This window comes from Heptranchias perlo, chromosome 2, assembly GCF_035084215.1.
Source record: "Heptranchias perlo isolate sHepPer1 chromosome 2, sHepPer1.hap1, whole genome shotgun sequence".
Classification (NCBI taxonomy): Eukaryota; Metazoa; Chordata; class Chondrichthyes; order Hexanchiformes; family Hexanchidae; genus Heptranchias; species Heptranchias perlo.
In genome coordinates, this window is record NC_090326.1 from 84,031,938 (window position 1) to 84,057,332 (window position 25,395).

At 42.0% G+C, this 25,395-nt stretch overlaps 1 protein-coding gene across 1 annotated transcript; it reads left to right on the top strand.

The window, feature by feature from the left end:
• The first annotated feature begins 2,214 nt into the window (after positions 1-2,214).
• On the top strand, positions 2,215-22,267 carry LOC137333976 (anterior gradient protein 3-like). The gene is made up of 7 exons (XM_067998361.1): positions 2,215-2,463; positions 3,794-3,857; positions 6,745-6,797; positions 12,169-12,245; positions 17,577-17,640; positions 20,322-20,405; positions 21,305-22,267. The coding sequence occupies exons 1-7, from the start codon at positions 2,364-2,366 to the stop codon at positions 21,352-21,354; spliced, it is 492 nt and encodes a 163-aa protein (XP_067854462.1). The 5' UTR covers positions 2,215-2,363; the 3' UTR covers positions 21,355-22,267.
• The last annotated feature ends 3,128 nt before the right edge of the window (positions 22,268-25,395 follow it).

Sequence of the window (25,395 nt, forward strand, 5' to 3'; positions counted from 1 at the left end):
TGGGTAGTTAAAATGCTCCAGGTGACTTGCCTTCCAAGTTTATGCCTGATCCTGAGGCTCCTGATTTTAAGCTGTCCTTCTGAGCAGGCAGCAAAGGCATGCGCCTGAAGCTGGCGGGGTCCTTCTTTAAATGTGGAGATTGGGGTCTGATGACAACATTGGGCCCCGACTGCAGTTTTAACCCAGGCCTGAGCGGGAAACAGGTCAGAAGAGGATTGCAACATGAAGAGGCCCTGTAAGGTAAATTTTTATTATCCTCTGTGGGGCCAGGAGGAACAGGGGTGCTCCTCCAGGCCCCACAATGAAAGTTTAGGCCTCCTCTGTTCCGGTCTACCCCCACGTCCCTCCTGCAAGACCTTCCCGGAACCCCCTTCCCTACACTTAGCTGAGTGCCGGCAGCCACTTCCTACCCACTTCCCGCCTGTTCCGGTGGGAAGTGGACTGACGGTATTGGTAACGAGGCCCAGCGGTTAAAATCATCGCGGGTTCAGGTCTTCCGGCAGGTCAGGAACAAACTAATTTCCACAATTTCCTGCTGGAAACCTGCTGGAAGTTAAAATTGATCCCTGGGTATTCTCAGTTGCCTCATATTACATCCTTTTTAAGGCTGTACGATCCTTCCTATAGCATTATAAGCAGTAGAGCACTTTGCACGGTCTTTAGAGCAGGTTATGGGAAAAAAACGATAGTTCTTACAATGACTGTGTGAAGAATGAGATAAAACCTGTAGCTAGATTTGAATGGTCTAGTTTATCCACTTGCCTACATTACAACAGTAACTACAGTTCAAAAGTAATTCATTGGCTGTGAAGCAGTTTGGGGCATGCTGAGGACATGGAAGGTGCTATATAAATGCACTTTTTTTCCGCTGAAGTCAAACTTGGTATAACTGGGGCCATTCAAATTATGACCTGAAATTATTCATTCATCTGGCTGAAGAAGAATGTACATTAACAATACACAAGTACCACTCAAGTACCCTGTTCCTTCTGGCTACATATCACAGCAATGTACACAACATCCCAGCCATGTATATACCATACCCCATCTTCCTTTCTTTCAGGCTGAAAGGAAGGAAAGTTGGGTGGTCAGTAGTTTAGTGGGAATAGGGTCGAATAAGCAGGTCAGTGAAGACAGGAAATGAAATTAAAATAGCAAACAGTGATATGAAATTTCAGTATTTTTCTTTCATATGTGCTTTTTAAAGCAGTGAATGCAGTCAGTACTTAGTTACTGTGTCATCCTTACTTTGCAGCAACATATGTCTGAAAACTATAAAACTCTTTATATTCCTTGGTCTTTCCTCCCTCTTATAATCTGGAGGATTTAAAAACCTAAATTTGGTATCAAATAACCACTAATTCTTGATTCGCCTCATCGCCTCTCCCATCCTTTACAGTTTTGATGGTGTTTACACTGGTTTATAAATAAAATCCAATGCATTGTTAATCTCATTTTCTACTGTTTGCGACCCATGAAAGGCATAAACACGGACTGAATCTTTGAAATATGCTGTGATATAAAAAGAAAGGTTTAGTTTTTAAATATTTGGCTAGGTAAGAACTTTAAACACTATCACTTTCACATTAAAAGTATTGAAGATGTTGTACATAATGTAATGATATATATCTATTTGACCAACAGAGACTTCTTGGAGATTTTATAGGAGAGATACTGAAATTTTAAAAACTGCATGGAGCGATATAAGACATTTCCACTTTAAAAGTCAACATCAGTAGTGGGTAAAATAAAGTGCTTTGTTCCACAGAATTAATTTAAAAAGCAATTATTGGCTTTAATCCAGTACGAATAGGATTGAGCCCAGTCATCTTTGTGAAGTTTAGAATGACTGTACTGACTTTTATTGGTAGTTCCTCTTTCTGTGAATTATACCCAGCTCTGATTTGTGCTCACCTAGAATGTAATCCAACACAAAATGTCAAAGCTGTTTGATGAAAGGGTTGTGCTCCCGTTTCCCTATTTCTACTTCACGTGATCTTGGCATCCATATTTCAACAAAATTGCATTTTGCATTGTTGCAAAAGATATTAAAAGAAAGCAACATGGTCAGAGCTCCATGAACTTATTCGAGTGAATGGAGTTTTGAGGAGCTATGCTCCAGTTGGACGTCATGCAGTTGCCATGGTACTGCTATTTGACGAGAAGATTGCATACCCACCTTACTTAAATAAATCATTCACTTCAAAAACTTTTTCATACCAGGGACTCACCGCAATAGTGAATAAGACAAGTGCTTCGCATACTGAACTGACGCAGAAAGGGTTGGTGCTAGTAACTCTGTTTGACTTGTTCTTCTAGTTTGATTTCTAATCAAGGGTGTAACTACATTTTATTATACAACAATGCTGCAGTTATTTCTTCCTCTATTTTTGCTCCTGGTTGCTGTCACATCCAACCTAGCCACAGCAATCAAAAAAAGGCCACCTCAAACACTGTCAAGAGGTATGTGATACTCACTTAATAGATTTTGTGAAGTTGAAATATCGCTTTGCTTGGATTTCTCCTAAGTTGGTCTTGAAATTTATACTCAAGGAATGGTACGCTCTGTATAATTGCAAAAGCAACTTGTTATTGCAGAAAGAAAATTATCTTGCATGGGTCGGGGATCCTAGCTCTGATTTTAACCTGGGGCGAGAATCATGGGTGCATGAGCCGAAATGGGCAGCGATACATCCTACCCCCGAAGCGTGAAGGCCCTGGGCAGCACTCCTAGCCGACAGGGAACTTACCTGTGCCTTTTCTGACCCTATCGTGCTCGCTGCCAACTTTTGCTGGCAGCTCCGAGACTAAGTGCGAATCAAGCATTTGATGGTTAAAACTCGGGGTCCGAATTGCATCATCAGACCTCAACATTTCAAATGTCGTCAGACGGCCACCACGCTCCCAAGGACCTGGGAGTTAAAATTATAAGGACGAGAATGCTGCAGGAACACAGCAGGTTCTGTCAGGCCGCTGTTTTGATCCCCTGCCCACACCGTTCATGCCAGATGGGCAGGGTTAAAATCGCACCTCATATAACTTGATTCCATACCAACTATTGTCGGCATACTGCCTTTTGAATCATTACTTTTTCTCAAAGCCCGTTAGATTAAAAAAATGACTGAAGCATGCACAAATTTTCTCCAGACAATGGTAAGAAAAAGCTGTTCAACAGGCTGTGCTCATATGTGGCATTATATGATCTTGAATATAGAAAGTGGTCACTTGCACAGTAGATAGCAATCAATTTGCACTTGGACAAAAGGACTTATGAGAAATCTTTGGGAATGTATTTATTTCTTTTTTCAGTTTCTGCAGTATCATGCTGACCATTTTTCTTTTCAGTGTTATCTAAAATGTATTACTGCATTAATTCACTAACAGCTTTCCCCTCTCCTTTTTAAAATGGGCTTCAGCACTCAAAGAAGACCTGTATCCTATTTATAGGAGCAACCAGGAACTGAATTGAGAGTATTTGGATGATTTGACTCCCATTTGGACAATGAATGTATTGAATATAGAGAAGTTATAATAAACCAAACCTATCTTATATGTCTTTTTAAATGCTGAAATTTCAAGTTATAATTGCTTGTAGTTCAGTCCATTGTGCATGTTGATAGACTCTTCCTAAAACTTCATTGCGTCTTAAACAATATTAGAGGCTGAATTAATTAAACTGCTCTAAAATTAAACAGTACTTTTTTTATGGTGGCTCATTGCAATTAATGATAACAGATTAAACTGATTATTAAATATTTGCATGCTAATGTTGTGATGTGTATTATTGTTTTAGGTTGGGGGGATGATATAACATGGGTTCAAACCTATGAAGAAGGGCTTTATAAAGCAAAGAAAAGGTAAGAAAATTCATCAGTGTTAATGTTTTGCATCAAAAGGTGGTATTGAAGGATTCAAAATTAATAAATACTTCAGTAGATAGAAAAATCCACTAGCTAGAAATTTGTATCTGGTCAGGCATGGTGTTTCATAGTCCTGTTTGGAAGCTGCAGAGAAAAACAGTCCCATATTCATAGACAAAGTAATGTTGAAAGCCTTAAGTATGATTGGATTGGTTGCAATGAGATTATTTCATGCTACAATCTATCCACTAAAACACTGCAGAGATATGACTGCTCTGTCAGCTCTCTCCAAGACCACATTTGGGCTTTACAACGAGAGTGGCAAGTTGATCCTTAAGATAGACCTCTATCTTTATGTCAGGGTCACAAGAGCTGCTGCAGTTGTATCTTAACACTCTGGCCAAGATTTTTCTCTGTGGTGGATTTAGCACTACTTGACGCATTTCTACTGGTAACTGTAATTCATAGAATCATAGAAGTTTACAACATGGAAACAGGTCCTTCAGCCCAACATGTCCATGTCGCCCAGTTTATACCACTAAGCTAGTCCCAATTGCCTGCACTTGGCCCATATCCCTCTATACCCATCTTACCCATGTAACTGTCCAAATGCTTTATAAAAGACAAAATTGTACCCGCCTCTACTACTGCCTCTGGCAGCTCGTTCCAGACACTCACCACCCTTTGAGTGAAAAAATTGCCCCTCTGGACCCTTTTGTATCTCTCCCCTCTCGCCTTAAATCTATGCCCCCTTGTTATAGACTCCCCTACCTTTGGGAAAAAATTTTGACTATCTACCTTATCTATGCCCCTCATTATTTTATAGACTTCTATAAGATCACCCCTAAACCTCCTACTCTCCAGGGAAAAAAGTCTCAGTCTATCCAACCTCTCCCTATAAGTCAAACCATCAAGTCCCGGTAGCATCCTAGTAAATCTTTTCTGCACTCTTTCTAGTTTAATAATATCCTTTCTATAATAGGGTGACCAGAACTGTACACAGTATTCCAAGTGTGGCCTTACTAATGTCTTGTACAACTTCAACAAGACATCCCAACTCCTGTATTCAATGTTCTGACCAATGAAACCAAACATGCTAGGGTACAATTCCCCCCTAGATTCAGTCCAATTTTCCTCAGTGAACCTTTATTACATGTTTATGATGGTTTCCTGATGATATTAGTGCCCTTTGTAGGCAATGTTCCTATGGAGAAGGGGTAGGAGAGGAAACTCCAGTGCTGCTGTAGAAACTGAAAGGGTCATGTCAGCCATTTGTGGCTGTAACAATGTGACTCACTGCAATATCTGACACTGGAGCTTCTTCAGCGCACTGAACCCACAAATTTAAAGACTCTTCAGTTGAGATGTTGCTATTTGTAATCCAGTAAAGGAGGACCCAGCTTTTAGCCCCCAAGGAAAGGAGGCCAGTTAAAGGCATGATTCAGCCTGTGAAAGGAGGAGACTTTGGCAGTGAATGCGACCTCACTCAGTTAAGGAATGCCTTCTGAAATCTAGGTTGCATTCCATATGATGACAGAGTTCCTGACAAGCCAAAGTCACTATCACCAAGGTTCTTGAGTCAACCAACTCAGAAACAGAACTTTAAATTAAAATATCACTCAACTTACCTGCAGATTGCTCCCGGTCCCTGGCTTTCTGGTGTGGAGTGTTTCTGATTCATTTGGAAACAGGCCTTAATGTCTCTTTGGCAGAGGCATCCTTGTCTGTTGGTGGTCACTGGGTGGCAGGAGAAGAAAATCATCCCTTTTACCAAATTACGCCTCCCCCTCCCACTCACCATCATTCACGTGTAGCAGGGCAAGAATACAACTTGCCAGAAAAACCCGCCCACACCACAGGGGGAGGGGAGGAAAATCACTGAATCACTTTTTCGGTTGCTGATTCGTAGTAAATGCCCCTGCCCCATTTTGTTTCCACTAACTTGCCAAGACCACCCAAAAACAGGAGAATTCCTAGAGGAAAATCCAGGCTTCTGTGCCAATCCAGAAATGTTTGCATGGATTAGCTGTAGCAAAGCTTCATACACCACTTCTCTAACTGTCAAATCCTCTCATAGACCCAATGTTGTCACCTGGAATCTTCTCCCTTTTATGCAAAAGTTCAAATCCAGAGTATGCCATTAAATGTATTGGAAGTCAAGAAAATCTGTAGCTTTCCTCTTGGATTTGCACATCTGTTGTACTCTCAGCAACTACCATAGTTATTATCACAAAACATCTATGCTTGTTACAGTTGTCTTCAACTACACTTTATTATGTTACTGTATATACCAATTTCATAAAATGTGGAATGATTTTAAATTTCAAGCAAATTATTTTGCTGGTTCTGCCATTCCACCAATCGTTGTTGGAATAAGTAGCTTAGTCCTTCCCTTCTGACAACAGGACCCTAGTTCTGAGTTGATGGGAGAGACACCATTCAAATCTACAAAACAAAACATCGTGGCGGGGATAAGGTTGGTTTCATCCCCCCCCACCTGCAAGATCACCACAAGAAGTAGCAAGTCGAATGGAGTGATAGTGCTGCCAACCTAGTCCTATTAATTGGTCAGACCACCTTCTTAATCCTCAATGGTAGATCCCTTCTGTTGTCATTAGACATCAGAGAAAATCTGAAACCTGCTGGTAAAGCTAATCTTGGGGTTGATTAAAATTCAGGCAAGTAACATCCTGAAGCCAAAGTTATGAAAATTTGCCCCTATGCTTAATTGGGACAAAATTTAGGTGATAACTGTGGGAATACAATGTGTTGAGCTTTTAGTGTTTAGTATGATGTTTGTTGATCCAATGCACATGGAACATGCTTTAAACATGATAATTCTCTGAAGAATCACTTCTGACTTGCACATTATTTGTTGTTTTAGCAACAAGCCATTAATGGTCATCCATCACTTGGAAGAATGCCAGTATTGTGATGGTAAGTGATCTGTTCTATGGAATTCTTCCAGCTTCATAGTCAGAAATATTATTTCATTTCATTTTCTACACATTCACCATAATACAGTCGCTGTGTTCTTTTTAACAAAATCTTTAGATCAGCTATAAATGGAAGTCATTATGCATCCTACATTTTTTTGACTCATTCTTGACACAGGTTTATCCTGGATTTGACTAAAGATGAGTGCTGCAGTGCCTTATAAGTCTTACTTTCATTGGTATTTTGTTGGAAAAACAAATGGGAAGAAAAGTTGAGTCAATATTTACTAATGAATTGTGAGATTTTTCATGGACCAGTAGTTTTTACACACTGGGGCCCTTAAACGAAAGCTGGCATCATGGGATACTATTTAATCTTCTTTCCCGCTAGCAAGAATAATAGTTCACACTGGTTACAGGCACAGATTTATATCTCCAGTATGTATTCGTTTAAAAAAGATAGCACCAGTAGATTGTGATAGATTTTTGAATTGTGTCTCAGCTCTAAAGCACCAAATACTGTCAAAAATCCAGAGCTTCTGTCCTCATGGGGGGCATATTGGGGGCATTATTGGGCTAATCTGGAAATACTGCGCAGCTCACCACCTAACTGGACTTAGGCCTGCTGAGAAGTCCAAGATTGCCAGTAAGAAAGGTGGTGGTTTAGACCCTTTGCTCCCAGAGAATCATTCTAAAAAGTCTGTGATGATTTTTTTCTTTTGCCCTTCCTGACCTTCAGGTTCCCCCTGTTGGAGCAGCAGCTTAATTCTCCAATATCCACTATCTTACTGGGGCAGGGGCCTCTCCAACATCCACTACCTTACTGGGGCAGGGGCCTCTCCAACATCCACTACCTTACTGGGGCAGGGGCCTCTCCAACATCCACTACCTTACTGGGGCAGGGGCCTCTCCAACATCCACTACCTTACTGGGGCAGGGGCCTCTCCAACATCCACTACCTTACTGGGGCAGGGGCCTCTCCAACATCCACTACCTTACTGGGGCAGGGGCCTCTCCAACATCCACTACCTTACTGGGGCAGGGGCCTCTCCAACATCCACTACCTTACTGGGGCAGGGGCCTCTCCAACATCCACTACCTTACTGGGGCAGGGGCCTCTCCAACATCCACTACCTTACTGGGGCAGGGGCCTCTCCAACATCCACTACCTTACTGGGGCAGGGGCCTCTCCAACATCCACTACCTTACTGGGGCAGGGGCCTCTCCAACATCCACTATCTTACTGGGGCAGGGGCCTCTCCAACATCCACTACCTTACTGGGGCAGGGGCCTCTCCAACATCCACTACCTTACTGGGGCAGGGGCCTCTCCAACATCCACTACCTTACTGGGGCAGGGGCCTCTCCAACATCCACTACCTTACTGGGGCAGGGGCCTCTCCAACATCCACTACCTTACTGGGGCAGGGGCCTCTCCAACATCCACTACCTTACTGGGGCAGGGGCCTCTGTTGTGCCTCTACAAGCCTAGGCCTCGTGCCTGAATATTAAAATGACTCTATTCCTGGGATTTCAGGTGAAGTCAACAGTATTTTTAAGCAGCGGATGGAAGTTCCAGCCTGCTATACTTCTCGCAGGAAACCTGGAATTTCAAGCCCTTCATTTCTAAAGAAAAGCATATATGAAAAAGTGCCAAAAATGCTCAACCCATTCTGCCTCCCTCGCCTCTCCTTTAAAATCCTCATTGTCTACCACCCCCACTGAGCCCCACCCTGAGTTTCTCCTCAAGATATCCTCCCTCCTTTTCTTCCTCGGCCTCTGCATTGAGCAGCACATCACCTTCGATGATTTCAATCTCCGTCTCAGCAACCCTAGCCCTCTCGCCTCCGAATTCACTGATCTCCTGTCTCCCAAACCTCTCCATCCACATAAACTCTCTTACCAACATTAATGGCCACCCCCTTAATTTCACAATCTCCCATTGCCTCTTTACTGTCAAGGTTTCCTTTACAGACAAGATAATCTCTGACCATTTCCTTATATCCCCCACCACCTACATTAACCTACCCTCTTTCAATCTCACATTTTTCTACATCCACCCCAGAAAAAGCCCTCCCTGAAGTTATTCACAACTACATTCTCAAACACCAAACTGCCTAGTCTTTGGCCCTCCATTTGCCCTGATACCTTTGCAGCTGTTGATTAACTTAATCAATCTCTCACCTCCATCTATGATGCCTTAACCCCATCAGTGTTGTTCCCCCTGGGACAGTTCCCACCTTTAACTCCTCAAATCCAAAAGATGAAAATTTACCTGCTCCACAAATGGCATAATCCCACTTCTGTAACATCACCCATCTCCACCCCTAGCTCAACCCATCTGCTGCTGAAACTCTCATCCATGTCTTTGTCACCTCCAGACTCAACTATATCAATCATCTGTTGGCTGGACTCCCATCCTCTACCCTCTGTAAACTTCAGTTTATCCAGAACTCTTCTGCCTGTATCTTATCCCGCACCAAGCCCCGCTCACCCATCATCCTGTCTTTGCTGATCAAAATAGGCTCCAGGGCCACCAAGACCTTACTTTGAAAATTCTCATCCTTGTATTTAAATCCCTCCACGGCCTCATCCCTCCCAATCTCTGTAACCTCCTCCAGTCCTACAACACCATCCCCCCGCCCCTCACCCCCGTCCCGTCCCCACATGACAACTCCCCATTCCTCTGACTTTGGCTTCTTGTGCATCTCTCTCTCCTTTTGCCCACCATTGGCAGCTGTGGTTTCAGCTGCTTAGGCCCCATGCTCTGGAGTTAAGTTCCTAAACCCTTCTGCTTCCCTATGACCTCCTTCTCCTTTAAAATTATCCTTAAAACCCACCTCTTTGACTAAGCTTTGGTCATCCCTCCTAATCTTTCATTCTTTGGCTCAGAGTCTATTTCATCCTTTCACCACCATGAAATGGCTTGGAATATTTTTTTCTACATTAAAAGTGCCATATAAATGCGAGACTTTGTTGTTATCTAGCAATTTTCTAGCAGCACATGGACATCTCTATATTATGGCTTGAATCCTTCCTATGCACTGTAGACCTGCTTAGCTGACAACTTACAGTTCTGAAGCATGATGGCCCCAAGAACAGACAACAAAGACAATTAAATACCTCTGACTGATGTCATAAAGTTATATAATGGGATGTTGTGCCAGTAAGGGTACAATACGGATGTTCTTTCATGTGTATGAATCATCCATAACTTACAAGAGAGTAGTGAGGGCCTGTTCCATGAGTGAAAAAATATCATGAATATCTCTCTAATGCTGCAATATTCTATTTACTCAAGGATGTGAGTAGTTTTTCAAACACAATCTGGAACATGCTTTGCAAATTGCATCCTTTGATGATGATTGAGTGAATTATTGTTTTTAATTTCACTGTCATGAATTGTCTCTTAATTAGGTAGAAAAATAACGATTTGCACCCATGAAACAAAAGACTACTCCTGATAATTAGAAGTAATTTTTTATAATGAAAAAAATAAATCATCCAGTAATTAACCATCATAATTAAAATGGCAATGTTAAAATAAAGCAAAAAAAAGTCTGAATTATCCAGTAATTTGGATTAACCAATTTTGAATTAAGACAGTAGACTGAAATGGATATTATACTGCTATCTGTGGATTACTGGGTTTATAATCTATGTTGTTGTCCTACATCAGTCAATGAAATATATTACTTTACCCACCAGGAGCACATATCAGGAATTCACAGTCGTGCTCCCTTCAGTTTTCTGCCCATTCAGAAAATCAACTTTAATCTGAATTGTGGAATTCTTTACCTCTCTCAACCTTTACTTACTCTTACACTAGATAGACTTTTGGACACCAATCTTACAGATTCACTTGCTCTTCTCCCTTACTCTTTTCAATGTTGGTGATGTCCTGCACTATGGGTCTGTGCCCTTCAATTTGGGCACAATAATAAAATAATGTGAGCTGATCTTCCATTGCAGCTGACAAAAAAAACAGTAAACTGAAAACTGAGAAAGGTAAGAAATTGCGATACAGTATTTTAATATAATATATTGAGAAAAAACTCAGCAAACCCGAAATAAGGAAAAGGAAAGGACTTATATTTATAAAGCACCTTTCACAACCATAGGATGTCGTAAAGTGCTTTGCAGCCAATGAAGTACTTTTGAAGTGTAGTCACTGTTAGAATGTAGGGAATGTGGCAGCCAATTTGCACACAGCAAGATCCTACAAACAGCAATGAAATAATGACCAGATAATTTTTTTTTAAGTGTTGGTTGAGGGATAACTATTGGCCATGACACTGGGAGAACTTCCCTGTTATTCTTCAAATAGTGCCATGGGATCTTTTACAACCAACTGAGAGGGCAGACGGAGCCTCAGTTTAATGTCTCATCCAAAAGACAGCATCTCCGACAGTGCAGTACTGGAGTGTCAGCCTAGATTATGTGCTCATATCTCTGGAGTAGGAGTTGAATCCACAACCTGCTGACTCAGAGGCGAGAGTGCTATCACTGAGCCAAGGCTGACAACCAGTCATAAATAGCCTTGGTGATACACCTGGACTGGTGAAACAACCTATTATATGTCTACTACTGTTTAGAAATGGAAAACATAGTATGAAACTCATACAAACTATTACTGATAGGTTGTGATGACAACATACAGCTAACACCATGAGGGACTTCAGGGTCTATTCTGCTGTGAAGTTCCCTTCTCCTTTTTGATGCCTGTGCACATAGGGACACTTTGATTTGTGAGGTGAGCAGCATGTAGTAAGGGGAATGTATGGATGTATGGTGAGGACTGTGCGTGACTGATATATTTATGTGTTTGTGTTTTCAGTTTTATCTTAACGCTATGAAATACCTTTGCAAAAAAGAGCAATGGATATATAACTTGGAACAAGCTTGGTTGTTAGCCTTGGCTCAATGACCGTACACTTGCCTCTGTATCAGTAGATTGTGGTTTAAACCCCACTGCAGGACCTGAGCATATAATCTAGGCTGACAATTCAGTTCAATAATGAGAGAGTGCTGCCTTTCAGATGAGGCATTAATCCGAGGACCTATCTGCCTGTCAGCTGGATGTAAAAGATCCCATGGCACTATTTGAAGAAAAGCATTGGAGGTTTCCTGGCCAAATATTTATCCTTCAATCATAACCAGCAAAAAAGATTAACTGGCTTTTCATCTCGTTCCTGTTTGTGTGACCCTACATGGCAAATTGATTTTCATGTTTGCCTACACAACAGTGATTACACTTCAAAAGTAATTTATTAGCTGCAAAACGTTTTGGGACAGTCTGAGGAAAGGAACTGTATAAATGGAAGTTCTTTCTTCTTATTTCCATAAAACAGTAATATTATCAATCGTTTTCAGAATTGAAGAAAGTTTTTGCTGAAAATGAAGAAATCCAGGCGATGGCTGACAAAGATTTCATTATGTTAAATCTAATGGTAAGCATTGCTCTGTTTACTTATTAAAAGGGGTAATTTTATAAACTTGCACTTCTGACTTGTAGTTTTGCCCACATGGAGTGCACTTTGAGAATTCGGACGTGTACTTCCACAATATTCTGTCGATTAAAATTAATGGTTCAAAAATTGAGGGGAGTACATGTCAAAATCCCCAATACCCGGTCATGCATCAGGAATGTGCATTTGGAAAATTATATCTATATTTCCTATGAAAAGTAAAATTTTTGCAGTTCATTGAAATCATATGCACATTTAGAGGATTTTACTTCACGTTTTATTGCAAACATTAACAGTTGTAATTCAGATTATTTACATATTGTAAGTAGAGAAATATATAAAACTATACTGAAATCAATAAAATGAGAACTAAGACATCACCATACATATCTATATCTCGACTAGAGAAATTTTCGCTGTTCAGAAAAGTGTCAGCAATGCACACCTAAATTTGTGATACGTGATCTCTGCAGGCAAAGCTCCCCACCAGGAGTGTGAAGTTGGAAAATTGAAAAAGTACCCTTTATAGGTGCATGTAGAGATTATGGGCTTAATTTTCAGACGTCCGAGAAGGGGGGTCTGTGGTGGGGGGGCTTCAAAAATCGTGGATTCCCGGGGCGGGTCCGGAGCCCGGCTCCAACCCGCCCACTTCCGGGTTCCCCAGTGACGCGCTTAGATGCAATTAAAGCCGGCGGGATCCCACTTAAACCATTTATTTACATAGTTCAGGTCGTTTGCAGACCTGATTGATATGATATTTTAGGAGGGGTGGGATTTTCAACTCAACTCAACTGTTTCCCGTACTGGGGGAAACACTCCCAGTTGAAATGGACGTGTTGCAGCCACCAGCCTGTGACAGCTGCAAAGGTCCATTTGACAGGTTGGGGGTGTGTGTGTGGGGGGGGGGGGTGTGGGGGGGGGGGGAGACCCTCACTCATTGCAGGAGGCCACTCTGTCACTTTGGATAAAGTTTGGCCTCCACCACCCTCCTCCTAACAATAAAATTCACCAACTTGGAACGTCAACCCCGGTGTGCAGACACATTTACCTACCTTGCGGACCCCCTCAAACGTACATCTTCCGGATGGGGGCCGCCATAGCTGCAGTCATGACCTCCTTGGAGGACGAACAGCATCACCAGCCTCACCGGCCACGCCGTCCACCTCTGACACGTGGAGCTCCACAACACAGTGCTGTGACACATCCACCTGCACAGCAGGAGGGAGGGCAACCGCAGAGAGAGATGCTTCGCAGAAGGCACTACCCTCGCCACAGGGTCTACAGACCGAGGCTCAGCTTCCTGGACCTCTCTGAGCAGCAGTGCATACGGAGGCTCAGAGTCACTCGACATGTAGTCGTGGACATCTGCAGACTCCTTCATGCCGAGCTGCTCCCGGCTGACCCGAGCACCATCTTCTTACCTGTCGCTGTCAAAGTCACCACTGCCCTCAACAACTTCTCCTTCGCATCCTTCCAGGGTGCCACCGGGGACATCGCCGACGTCTCTCAGTCGTCTGCACAAAAGAGCCCCGCAAATACACCTACACCCACTCTGCAGTGACACAATGGGTGGCATCAGTTGTGGGTCTTCATTGTGATCCTCAGGAAAGGGCGTTATTGCACAAACCAGACAAGATTTGCAAAGATGTGGCAGTAGTGGTGACAATATAATACATAATGTGAGTTGATCAGAAATCAAATATAAATAAAAACCATGACAAACCCCAAACCCTCAAACACCCTTGTGCATCCCCTTCATGTTCACGACACGTTTGCCTTACGCTTCCTACTGCACATGTGTGATGCATGCCCTGTGGCTGCAGCACAGGTAGTGGCAGGTTGGGTGAGGCTGATCGTGAAAGAGATGCATGAGAGGGTGAGTATGAGATAGAACCATGAGATTGTATGAGGAGTGGGTTGAGTGGTAGTGGTGGGATGAGTACTGGCGAGGTGAGTAAGGGCAGGTAAGATGAGGATGAGCTTTGAGCGGGTGTGAGCAATGATTTGATAGAGAAGTGTTGGCAGTGCAGAAGGAGATGTGGGGTGGGGGCGGTGATGTGGCAGACGGAGTGTAGGGGAATGAGTAAGTGTACTCACTTCGGCTGACCTACTTAGGTGATTGAAGCGCCTCCTGCACTGTATGCAGGTGCGTGATATGTTGGTGGTGCTGGTGACCTCCTCTGCCACCTCGAGCCAGGCTTCCGTGGTGGCAGAGGCAGGCCATTTCCTCCCGTCCACCGGGGAGAAGATCTCTGTCCTCCCCCTCCTCCTCACCCCATCCAGTAAGACCTGCAGTGAGGCATCATTAAACCTGGGAGCAGCCTTTCCCCTGGGCTGCTCTATGCTGTAATTTTGCCTATTTTCTGCAACATCAGTCAATGGAGGACTGCCCCTTTAAATAGGGCTCCTCCAGCTGACAGCCTATGATGCGGCTGCACAGTCCGCCGGTGCACAGCTTTCCAGCGTGAAACCCGGAAGCCAAGGTAAGTGGCTTCAATTAGGTTGCGATCGCGTGCGGAGCACCCCGAATTCACTGGCGCGTTACCCACGCGCCCAGTCGACCCCCCGCTGCCAACCCGACTCCCTCCTAAAATCGAGCCCTATATTTATGATTGTGATGGATATAATTTTAGATCGGAAATTGCTCATTATAATATTCATTAGTAACTATCACCGAGAAATTCCGGGGTAGACCTTATGGGGGCTGATCTTGGGTAGGCTGGAATCTCCATCCACACCATGGCTATGCCTCTGACCCCGATCCATATCCTTTGGTCAGACACATTTACATAGGAACAGGAGTAGGCCATTCAGCCCCTCGAGCTTGTTCCGTCATTCAATAAGATCATGGCTGATCTGTATCCCAACTCCATTTATCCGCCTTGGCTCCATATCCCTTGGCTAGCAAAATTCTATCAATCTTAGATTTAAATTTATGAATTAAGCTAACATCTACTGCTTTTTGTGGGAGAAATTTCCACACTTCTACCACCCTTTGCGTGAAGAAGTGTTTCCTAACTTCTCTCTTGAATGGCCTGGCTCTGATTGTCTCCTTGTCCTAGACTTCTCCACCAGCCGAAAAAGTTTCCCTCTATCTACTATTCCTTTCAAAATCCTAAAAACCTCAATAAAAGCACCCCTTATCCTTTTATATTCCAGGGAATACAAGCCCGATTTATGTAACCCTTCCTCATAATCTAACCCTTGGAGACCTGATAATATTCTGGCGAATCTGCGCTGCGTTCCTTCCAAGGCCAATATATCCTTTCTAAGGTGTGGCGCCCAGAACTGTACACAGTACACCAGATGTGGTCTAACCAGGACTTTGTATAGCTGTAGCAAAACTTCCTCCCCTTTATATTCTAGCTCTCCAGTTGTAAAGGCTAACATTCCATTAGCCTTTTTGATTATTTTTTGTATCTGACCATTCTCGAGGGCAATTAGGGATGGGCAATAAATGCCGGCCTTGCCAGCGACGCCCACATCCCGTGAACGAATAAAAAAAAAATTACATTTTAGTGACCTGTGTACATGGACCCATAAATCTCTTTGGACCTCCACTGTTCCTAGCTTTCACCATTTAAAAGACACTCAGATCCATCCTTTTTTGGTCCAAAATGGATGACTTCACACTTACCTGCGTTGCAATCCATCTGCCACCGTTTTGCTCACTCACTTAATCTATCAATGTCTCTTTGTAATTTTATGCTCTCGTCTACACTACTTCCTATGCCACAAATCTTTGTGTCATTGGCAAACTTGTATATATGGCTCTCTATTGTGCTATCTAAGTCATTAATAAATATAGTGAATAGTTGAGGCCCCAGCACAGATCATTGTGGGACATCATTAGTCACTTCCTTCCAATTCGAGTACATACCCCTTATCCCTACTCTCTGTCTTCTACTATCTAACCAATCTCCTAACTAGGTCAATAATTTGCCTTCAATTCCATGAGCTTTAATTTTAGCTAACAGTCTCTTATGTGGGACCTTATCGAATGCCTTTTGGAAGTTCATGTAAACCACATCCCTAGATATTCCCGTCTACTGCTTTAGTTACTTCCTCAAAAAGTTCAATTTGGTTCGTTAGACAAGACCTACACCTTACAAATCCATGTTGGCTCTCTCTAATCAGCTCAAATTTCTCTAAATGCTCAGTCACACTGTCCTTAATTATAGATTCCAATAACTTCCCCACAACAGATGTTAGACTAACAGGTCTATAGTTTCCTGGTTTCTCTTTCTCACCTTTCTTAAATAATGGTGTTATATTGCAATTTTCCAATCTAAAGGGACAATCCTTGAATTGAGAGTGCTTTAGAAGATTATGGCTAAAGCTTCTGCAATTTCTTCACCTATTTCCTTTAAAACCCTGGGGTAGAAACTATCAGGTCCTGGGGATTTGTCAGTCTTTTGTGCCATTATTTTTTCGAATGAACAATATGTAAATTTCTGATGCTGATTTGGTGCCCAATTCAGGCGCAGGGAGAGATCCCGCTGTGGTGCCATGTCACAACATAAGTGGGCCCATGATTCATTGGGAAGTCCAAAAATAATGTAAACTTGTTCAACATTTTCATTTGCCAGTTTCATTAATGCAATTGAACGATTGCATTGTCACAAAGGGGCTTTAGAATTTTAAATCCCTGCCCCCCCCACCCAGGCCTTTAGTAACATTTGACACAAGTTTCCCTTGTACCTAGCATTGCTGCAAAAGGCAAAAAATATGACCCCTTTTGCGTGTTGTCATAAGGGGGTAGATTTTTATCTTTGCCACCTAGGCCGTAATCTGGTGGAGCAGATTGTCTGCCTGCTGGCTGTTATAGAACCTAATGCAATCAATGGAATGAAGATCGGGTGGGTTCCATACCAGCAGGCAATCTGCTCTGAGATTACAGCCTATGTGGTGACCCGGAAAAATCCAATTTAACTGGGCCCCACCTCAAATCTTGCCCATGCCTGCCCAGATTAAGACTTTAGTACACCACTATACCCCAAGAATTTTAAACCCATATGAATTGGAATAAATTTTGGGGGGCAGGGGAGGGTCTCAAGATGATAAGCATCGAATGAAAAAAACAGTAGTTTAATCCACCTTCCTCAAGGTAAGTATTGTATTATGTTTCTTTTCTCCCCTCCCCCACACTAGCATCATAGGGGCAATTGTCTATGAGTTCAATAGTATGTACATAAGCTGTGGAAAGCCCAGTGGATCTCAGTTGAGGTGGCGTGCATTCTGATACAGTTCAATTCTCAACCAGTGAAGATTTCACTCCAAGTGTTCATCAACTTGCTCTTTTTTTTTTACAAGCATGAAACCACTGACAAGAACCTTGCACCTGATGGTAAATATGTGCCCCGTATAATGTTTGTAGGTAAGTGTCTGATCTTATCATAGATTCATCATTTAATGCTGAGTATTCCGCCACATCCAGTTCTATCATGTTAATTTCCAAGAGTCTTATCATTCCATGTTGATAATTATTATTTATTTTCTTACATGAACAAATTTTGTGGTGTGTTCTATTTTCTGACATTTATAATCTGTAGTGAAGTGAAAGTACTTATAATAACAACTGCCCAAGATCAAGTACAACAAGGGCTAATAGTTGGCTTAGAGACTTAGTGCTGTGCTGGTTTCACTGCTGTGGACAGGTGTTGCTTTTAATGTATTTACCAACATATTGGAACAGGGTATCTGTAGCTTGGATATTCAACCAGAAATGAGCTAATCCTTGCCAACAGTCCTGTAATTTCCTGGAATGAGGTTATAGCAATACAGTATCAATCTTGCTTATTGGTTGCAGGACAAGTTCCAGGAGATGGCATAATTCATCATGGTTTCCTTAGTGAGGTTATATTTCTCACCCATTGCTCCTAGGTGAGATCAAGGTAGCTCTATCATCAGTAGTAAACATGCTACATGAGAAAGTGGTTGATGCTGGTGATTCTCCTCCTATGGCCTCAGACATATCTGGCTATCCTCTACTGCTCACTGAATTCCTTCTCCTCTTCCAGTATGTCCAGTGAAATGAGACTTGCTATTGCACCCATGCTTATGTGCAGACAGAACCACTCTTTACAATGGGCCAGAAATTACTCATGTCGGGACGCCATTCTATAACGGCCAGCGAATCCAGGAAGCAAGTTCACGAATGCACACTAAAACTCGGAAATCGTGAACTTGCTCCCATTAGTTCACCAGCGGTTTGACAGCTGCGGATTAAAGGGACATGGTACGCTACAATCACTGAAATCATTCACAAATTGTAAACTTACCCTTCTGCCCAGCTGGAACGAAAATACTTACGCCACCAAAAGGACGCCAAAAAATACCAATTCTACACTGGCTTTTTAAAAGCGCGATGACTCCTAATGACTGCAAAAAAACTAAAAATTAAATTTTAAAAATGTGGAATGTCATACTACTCTTATTTTAACATTTTTTGATCATTAAAATTTTTTTTTTAAATAATTTAAAACTTTTTTTTACTTTTAACTTCTATCTATGTCATTAAATCATTTGCTTGGCTTTTTATAAGATATGTTAAATTTTTATTTATTCTAACATATAGAAGTTTACTTTGAATGAATTATTTCTACTTGCCTGCCTGTGGGCGTGGCTTCCATTCCCACAAACATTCCTCACGCGAATCAACCCAGGCTGTTCAGAGGCTGGGCTGATGTCGCAATTTTTTTCAAAGCTTCAAAATCACGCAAGTCTATGCCACAGATCCGCGGTAAGTAAATTTGTACATTTTAATCGTAGGAGCTGCTGCAAATGTTGTCACACCGATGTGAGCAATTTCCAGCCCAATGTCTCCTGCTCTGCTCTATACTGGACTTCTGTTGACTCTCTACCTTTAAAATAGAGCCAGAGGCAATATGAGGAAACATTTTTTTTTTATGCAGCAAGTTATTATGATCCGGAATGCACTACTTGAAAGGGTGGTAGAAACAGATTCAATAGCAACTTTCAAAAGAGAATTGGATAAATACTTGAAGGGAAAAACATTTATAGGGCTATGGGGAAAGAGCAGGGGAATGGGACTAATTGGATAGCTCTTTCAAAGAGCCGGCTGAATGGGCTGAATGGCCTCCTTCTGAGCTGTACCTACTATGATACTATGAATAGGTGTTATCAATGCAATGTGGACTAGAAAGCAAACATGAATAAATTTGAACAGTTGCCTTTAATTGATGCTTAATAAGCTCTTAACAAGCCAAAAAATGTTAAGCAAGGATTTTTAGTTAATATTCAATGCTCCTTTGCTGCTGCTATACTAAACGACTACACATTAACAAACTCAGCACTTCTTGGCTCTGTTGTACAGAGTAATTTCACCCCCATTGTATCTTCAGTGGTGTATGGAAATGTTATCAGAATTTTTCAATTTAGGGGTAAAAATTCCAGTGATGCTCCAGCCACATGCCAAGAGCGCATATCAGGAAACCATATACTCCCAGTCTGCGATCTTACATCCATTAAAGTTAATGGATGGAAAATTATGGGCTGGGTGTGCACAATTTCCCAATATGCACTCTCTGCATGCATTTGGAGTGACATTGTGGAATATTTCCCTCTTAGTGCCTGGAATCCTCATTAGCTGTCCTGTTGGACTTCAAACTCATTGTCTGACATACTTTCTTAGTTAAACTAATTGGAAAATCTAGCAGGAGAGTCACTGAAGAATAGTGGCAATAAACAGAAGTGTATAGAAAGTCTAATGAAGACAGGAATAAAGTAGCAATACAACCATGTATTGACTAGAGCAATCTATAGTGGAATAATGCACAAAATATATTTTTTCACAAGTTTTTGTCCACTGCAATATTCATGTGGAACCATATATATGAAATGTTCATTGTTTTCTGTTTAATGTATCCCACATAGCAACAAATAAGCATATTTGTAGATTTCTTGCTGTTTAATTTTTGACCAAAGCTAATCTCTTGCTTTTGCGGCACCAAAAGCTGGCATAATAAAACAGCCCTGATTAAATTCAGGACTAAGAAGGTTGCTAGGTTTCATTGCTCTGTGTTTGATTTGCTGCAGATCCTTCTATGACTGTGAGAGCAGATATCGCAGGGAAGTACTCAAACCGTCTCTACACATACGAACCAAAAGATATTCAGTACTGTAAGTGTGAAGCACCTTGTTGGGAATTTCTGAACTCAATGAATCCTGTTGTCCCAATTCAAAAACATTTTTGCCAATTTGCTGATGTACCATTTTCTGCAATTTGTCTTCAAAAGGTTATTTGCAAATTTTGCAATAGACCTTGGTGGACATTACTATTGGTGGTATTATTGTTTGAACGTTTAATGCGCCCCTACAAATTTCATTCTCTGCTATTTTAATGGAGGCATTAATCTATATTAAGTACATCAGGCACTCTCCCTAAAAATGTTCCAGTTGGAATTAACCAATAAAGATGATAGAAGAGTTTCATGATGTGTATATGGTTAATGTCTCTATTAAAATAACACTGAGGAATTTGGTAAGAGAGTATTAAACGTTCATACAATAACGTCACCTACAGTAATCTTTATTTTTGTGATTTACACAAATTTACTTTATCACAGTCCATTTAGCTAAGTTTATAACAAGTATTGTGCAATTTGCATACATTTGCCAAAAACAAATTTATTTGGAATTATCCTATCTTACACAGCTAGTCCGTCATACAGGCTTGAATCTAAAGGATAAATGAGCACTGAACAGACAAACATTTGTTATAGTGAGAAAGGAATGTAGACGGTAAAACTTCAAGCTCATGAAAATTAGTTTTGTAATTATAGTTATGGGCCAAATTTAATGAGCCAAAGACCCGAAAAGCTCAGAATTTGGTCATTTCAGGTTAAGTATTGAGGACATGGCTGTGATCGGATTATTGATCTATCACTGTACAGGAAAATGGAATTAGTCATATCACATAAAAATAACTTTTTGAAGGTTCTAGAGAAATATTTCAGTTTCATTCTGTAAGAATTAATTGAATTGACAAAGATTGCTTTAACCACTTTTTCTTTTCCCAGTGATTCAGAACATGAAGAAATCAAAACGTTTGTTGCCAGTTGAGCTATAACAAAGTACAGCAGCACCACTTGTTTTTACTTGAGGGAGAGGCACTGAGATTTGGTTTATTTACCTTTAATTACTTAATCCATATCCATCAATACCCAAAATCAATATGTAAGAAATGTCTAAACCTTACACAGTGCCTTAAATTCTTTTCTTGATTTAATGAATACTCAATTACATGGAGGATTAATAAATAAATATTTTTGAATAACCACAGTTGAGCATTTTTGAATATTTTTTCATATACAATAAGATACTCAAAACCTTATCCTTTTTCCAATGGAATGAATTACTATATTCCTACTGCACTTTACCTTTTTAATACTGTAAGTAAACCAAACTTCTTGCCAATGTTGTAATTATCATGACCGAACATATTTACAAACTATTGGGTCGCTTTGTAACAATTTAAATACTTGAACTGTGAGTTTAATATGTGTCTCCCTGTACCTCAGGTCTATTGCCTGAAAATTTCCAGTTAGAATTATCAGTAAAAAATAAAAGTTTTATGAAGTGTCTTTTTCTTACCTTATGGAATTACCAAAGACATGCTGGTCTTTTAAGAATAGCTAGGAAAGAGGTTGAAAAATCTCCTGGAATGATGGCCAGGAAATTTCTCTGAGCTGCTCTCGCTCTACCGCCGTAACCTCACTGGAAAGGCAGCAGAAACCCCGCTCCCATGGGCCTTGGCGACAGTGGTGCTGTTAAATGTTCAATGGGTTGCTTTCACTTCTTTAACTGTAACTCATTGTCAATACAAAAGTGCTATGAAAGGGAGAGGGGGTAACTCTACTGGAGGCCAATGTTTTCATCTCACCAATCAAACTGAATGACCTGTTGTAAATAACAAGAACTGAGAACAGTACAGAAACTCAGGATATCTGTACTCTTCCCCCAGTCACTTCACCTTACTAATCGAATGTGAGTGGATTCTTTGGGGGTGATTTTAAACCCCAAGCACAGGCGGATTTGGGGGGGGGGGGGTGGGCGGGTGGAAGTTGAAAATAGTTTTTTTTTGGGTCACAACCGCAAAATTTTCGGACTTTGCATTCCCAGTGGAAGCCTGTACTTTTACACGCTGACGTTAAACCCGGAAATAAAGCCAGGTTGCGGTCACGACCCAAAAAACAATTATTTTCAACTCCCACCTGCCCCCTACCCACCCGTTCTTGGGGTTTAAAATCACCCCCTTTATGTCATAGAATCATAGATTTTTTTTTCCTTATTCTGCTTTCTCTGCAATTTTGCAGGGTATATGAAATGAACTTATTTAAAAATAATGTTTGCTGTTTTTTTCCCTAATTTCCACCAGTTCTATTTCATGATTTACATTTGTCACTGACTTACTTCGCAGGCAGGCCAGCAGTGGAGTGGAAATGAATAGGGGTGTGTTCTTTGAATGCAGTCTTTCAAAGTTCATTTCAAAACAAACATGATTCTTTCAAATGTCCCCACTTGGCCAGCAATACTGTGCCGTGAGTGTGACAGCAAGACAGAGCCATCAATTTCTTCACAGCGGCTGAATTCCCACAAGTACAGGGTGTCATTGATGCCACCGTGTGGTTAGAAAGACCCCATCTGATCCAATCAACTTCATCAACAGGAAGGAAATTAATTCCCTGAATATTCCCAGATAGTGAGTGATGTTAGCCACCTCAATATACATGTTAATGCATGCTGCACGTGGAATAGCCATGATCATTTATTCTCAGACAATCCAGGCGACCCACACTGCGCAGCTATAGCAATGTGACAGGGTGGCTGATAGAAGAATACAGTATATACTTCACCTTTGGCTGATGACATCCAAGGTCAGAGGGCAAAAACAGGTTCAATGAGGCCTTGGGTGCTACCAGAATCATTGTGGAACAAACTATCAGAATTCTCAAATGCCTTTTTGTAAGAATCTATCAAATAAGCTAAGAATCTATTAAATGGGTTAAAGCTGTAAATGGGTTAAAGGCTAAGATTAAGTAGCAGAACCAGGCAGTGAGCAAAGTATAATGAAGCAGCAGCATGGTAAACTATTGGCCCCTGTAGAGGAAGTATACATTGAATAACAGGAAGAAGCAGACCCCAGGCCTTGCATTAATCAACTATTTTTAAGAACCTTTGCACTCCTTCCGCAGGCAGTCTAACAGCTGTAGGATAGCCTTTGTACCGGGTCCTCAAATATTTTGCAGCATTAGGAAAGATAGAGCAACTGATTCCATTGTGTAGGCTCACCACCTGCAAGACAGTACGTACAAGACTGCACATTCCTCAGGCAGAAATAAGGTATATAAAGACTGGCTTCTAGCCATAAGCGCCACAGTTGAACAAGAGGAAGGGGTGAGATATATCCAGTGGATCCATGCTGGCTCCAGCCTAACACTGTGTCACCCTAGGGGAACTACAGAGATCTCAGGGGACGTGAATGCTGGCTGGGAAGCCTAACCCTGTGTAGTTCCCTGAAGTAGACACAGAAGCAGAAGTAGAAGTAGTATGCCATCCCCCGCCGGCTGTCCAACTTTCAAACGGGTAATATACTTCTTGTTTGGGGTTGCTGGTTATCGCTTAATGATGTTTGTATCATCTGTTGCCTGTGAACAATAAAGCCTCAATTCCTTTACCAATACCGTGTCAGGTCAAACTGATTAGGGAATTACCGTGACCCAGTCACAGGATATAATTCCAACAATTTCTAGTGCCTGGACAGATCAAGGAAAGCCCTGCAGTGCAATACAACAAGGGTTTCCAGAATTGTAAAGGCTTGCTGCATCTTTCATAATTTGGCCATTACAAAGGGATTGGGCCTTCCAAGCACAGAAGGTGAAAGGAAGAAGGTGCTGGAGATCAATCTCCCGCTCACGATAAAGAAGCCCAGCAGAGAGAGGAGGATGCCAGCTGCACAGGCCCTCAAGCAGGCGATCAATACCAACTTCTTCGAATAAAGAGAGTGCCCTCCATCTGCATGATACAATAAAGCCCTTCATGACCACTTGCCTTACTCTCAGACAACCATTCAGCTAATCTGCAATACCTCCAATATTCTCTCTGGGAGAGTACAGTTACAAACATTAATCACCATGTAAGAGGGATAACAAGAGGCCTCTCTAGAAAAAATACACAAACACACTGAATTGCCAGAAGAGTATGTTTACTACCACCTTGTCCCTGCATTGTGCCCTACTTCGACTGATACCTCTTATGACTGTAACTAACCCCGTGCCTAAGTGCTTTCTATGAGTGATCCTAACCTCTTACCCCTATATGGTGCTACCTCAGTGTCACGAGGTTGTGAGGTTTGTGGCTGGGACTGCACTGATGGACCTCTCGAGGACTGAGGTGGCAATCATTTCAGAGATGCTGATGTCCTTGAAAGAGCTGCTTCAGATGTCATGATGCTTGTGTGTCTATTGCCTACAGGGCCCAGATCAGAAGCTCTCTCATGTGCTGGCTTTGGAGGGAGCTGCATTGATGCAGGTGCTTGTCAGTGCCATAAGAAGCACCAACATTGTTAACGATCATCTATCTTTATTCCTGCAGGCTGGGAGCAAAACCATCGACCAAGGTGGTGTTCCCTGCCTCCAGAGGCAGATATACTGACTTGGTTATTTTTTTTTTACTCGTTCATCGGATGTGGGCGTCGCTGGCGAGGCCAGCATTTTTTTCCCATCCCTAATTGCCCTTGAGAAGGTGGTGGTGAGCCGCCTTCTTGAACCGCTGCAGTCCGTGTGGTGACGGTTCTCCCACAGTGCTGTTAGGAAGGGAGTTCCAGGATTTTGACCCAGCGACAATGAAGGAACGGCGGTATATTTCCAAGTCGGGATGGTGTGTGACTTGGAGGGGAACGTGCAGGTGGTGTTGTTCCCATGTGCCTGCTGCTCTTGTCCTTCTAGGTGGTAGAGGTCGCGGGTTTGGGAGGAGCTGTCGAAGAAGCCTTGGCAAGTTGCTGCAGTGCATCCTGTGGATGGTACACACTGCAGCCACTGTGCGCCGGTGGTGAAGGGAGTGAATGTTTAAGGTGGTGGATGGGGTGCCAATCAAGTGGGCTGCTTTGTCC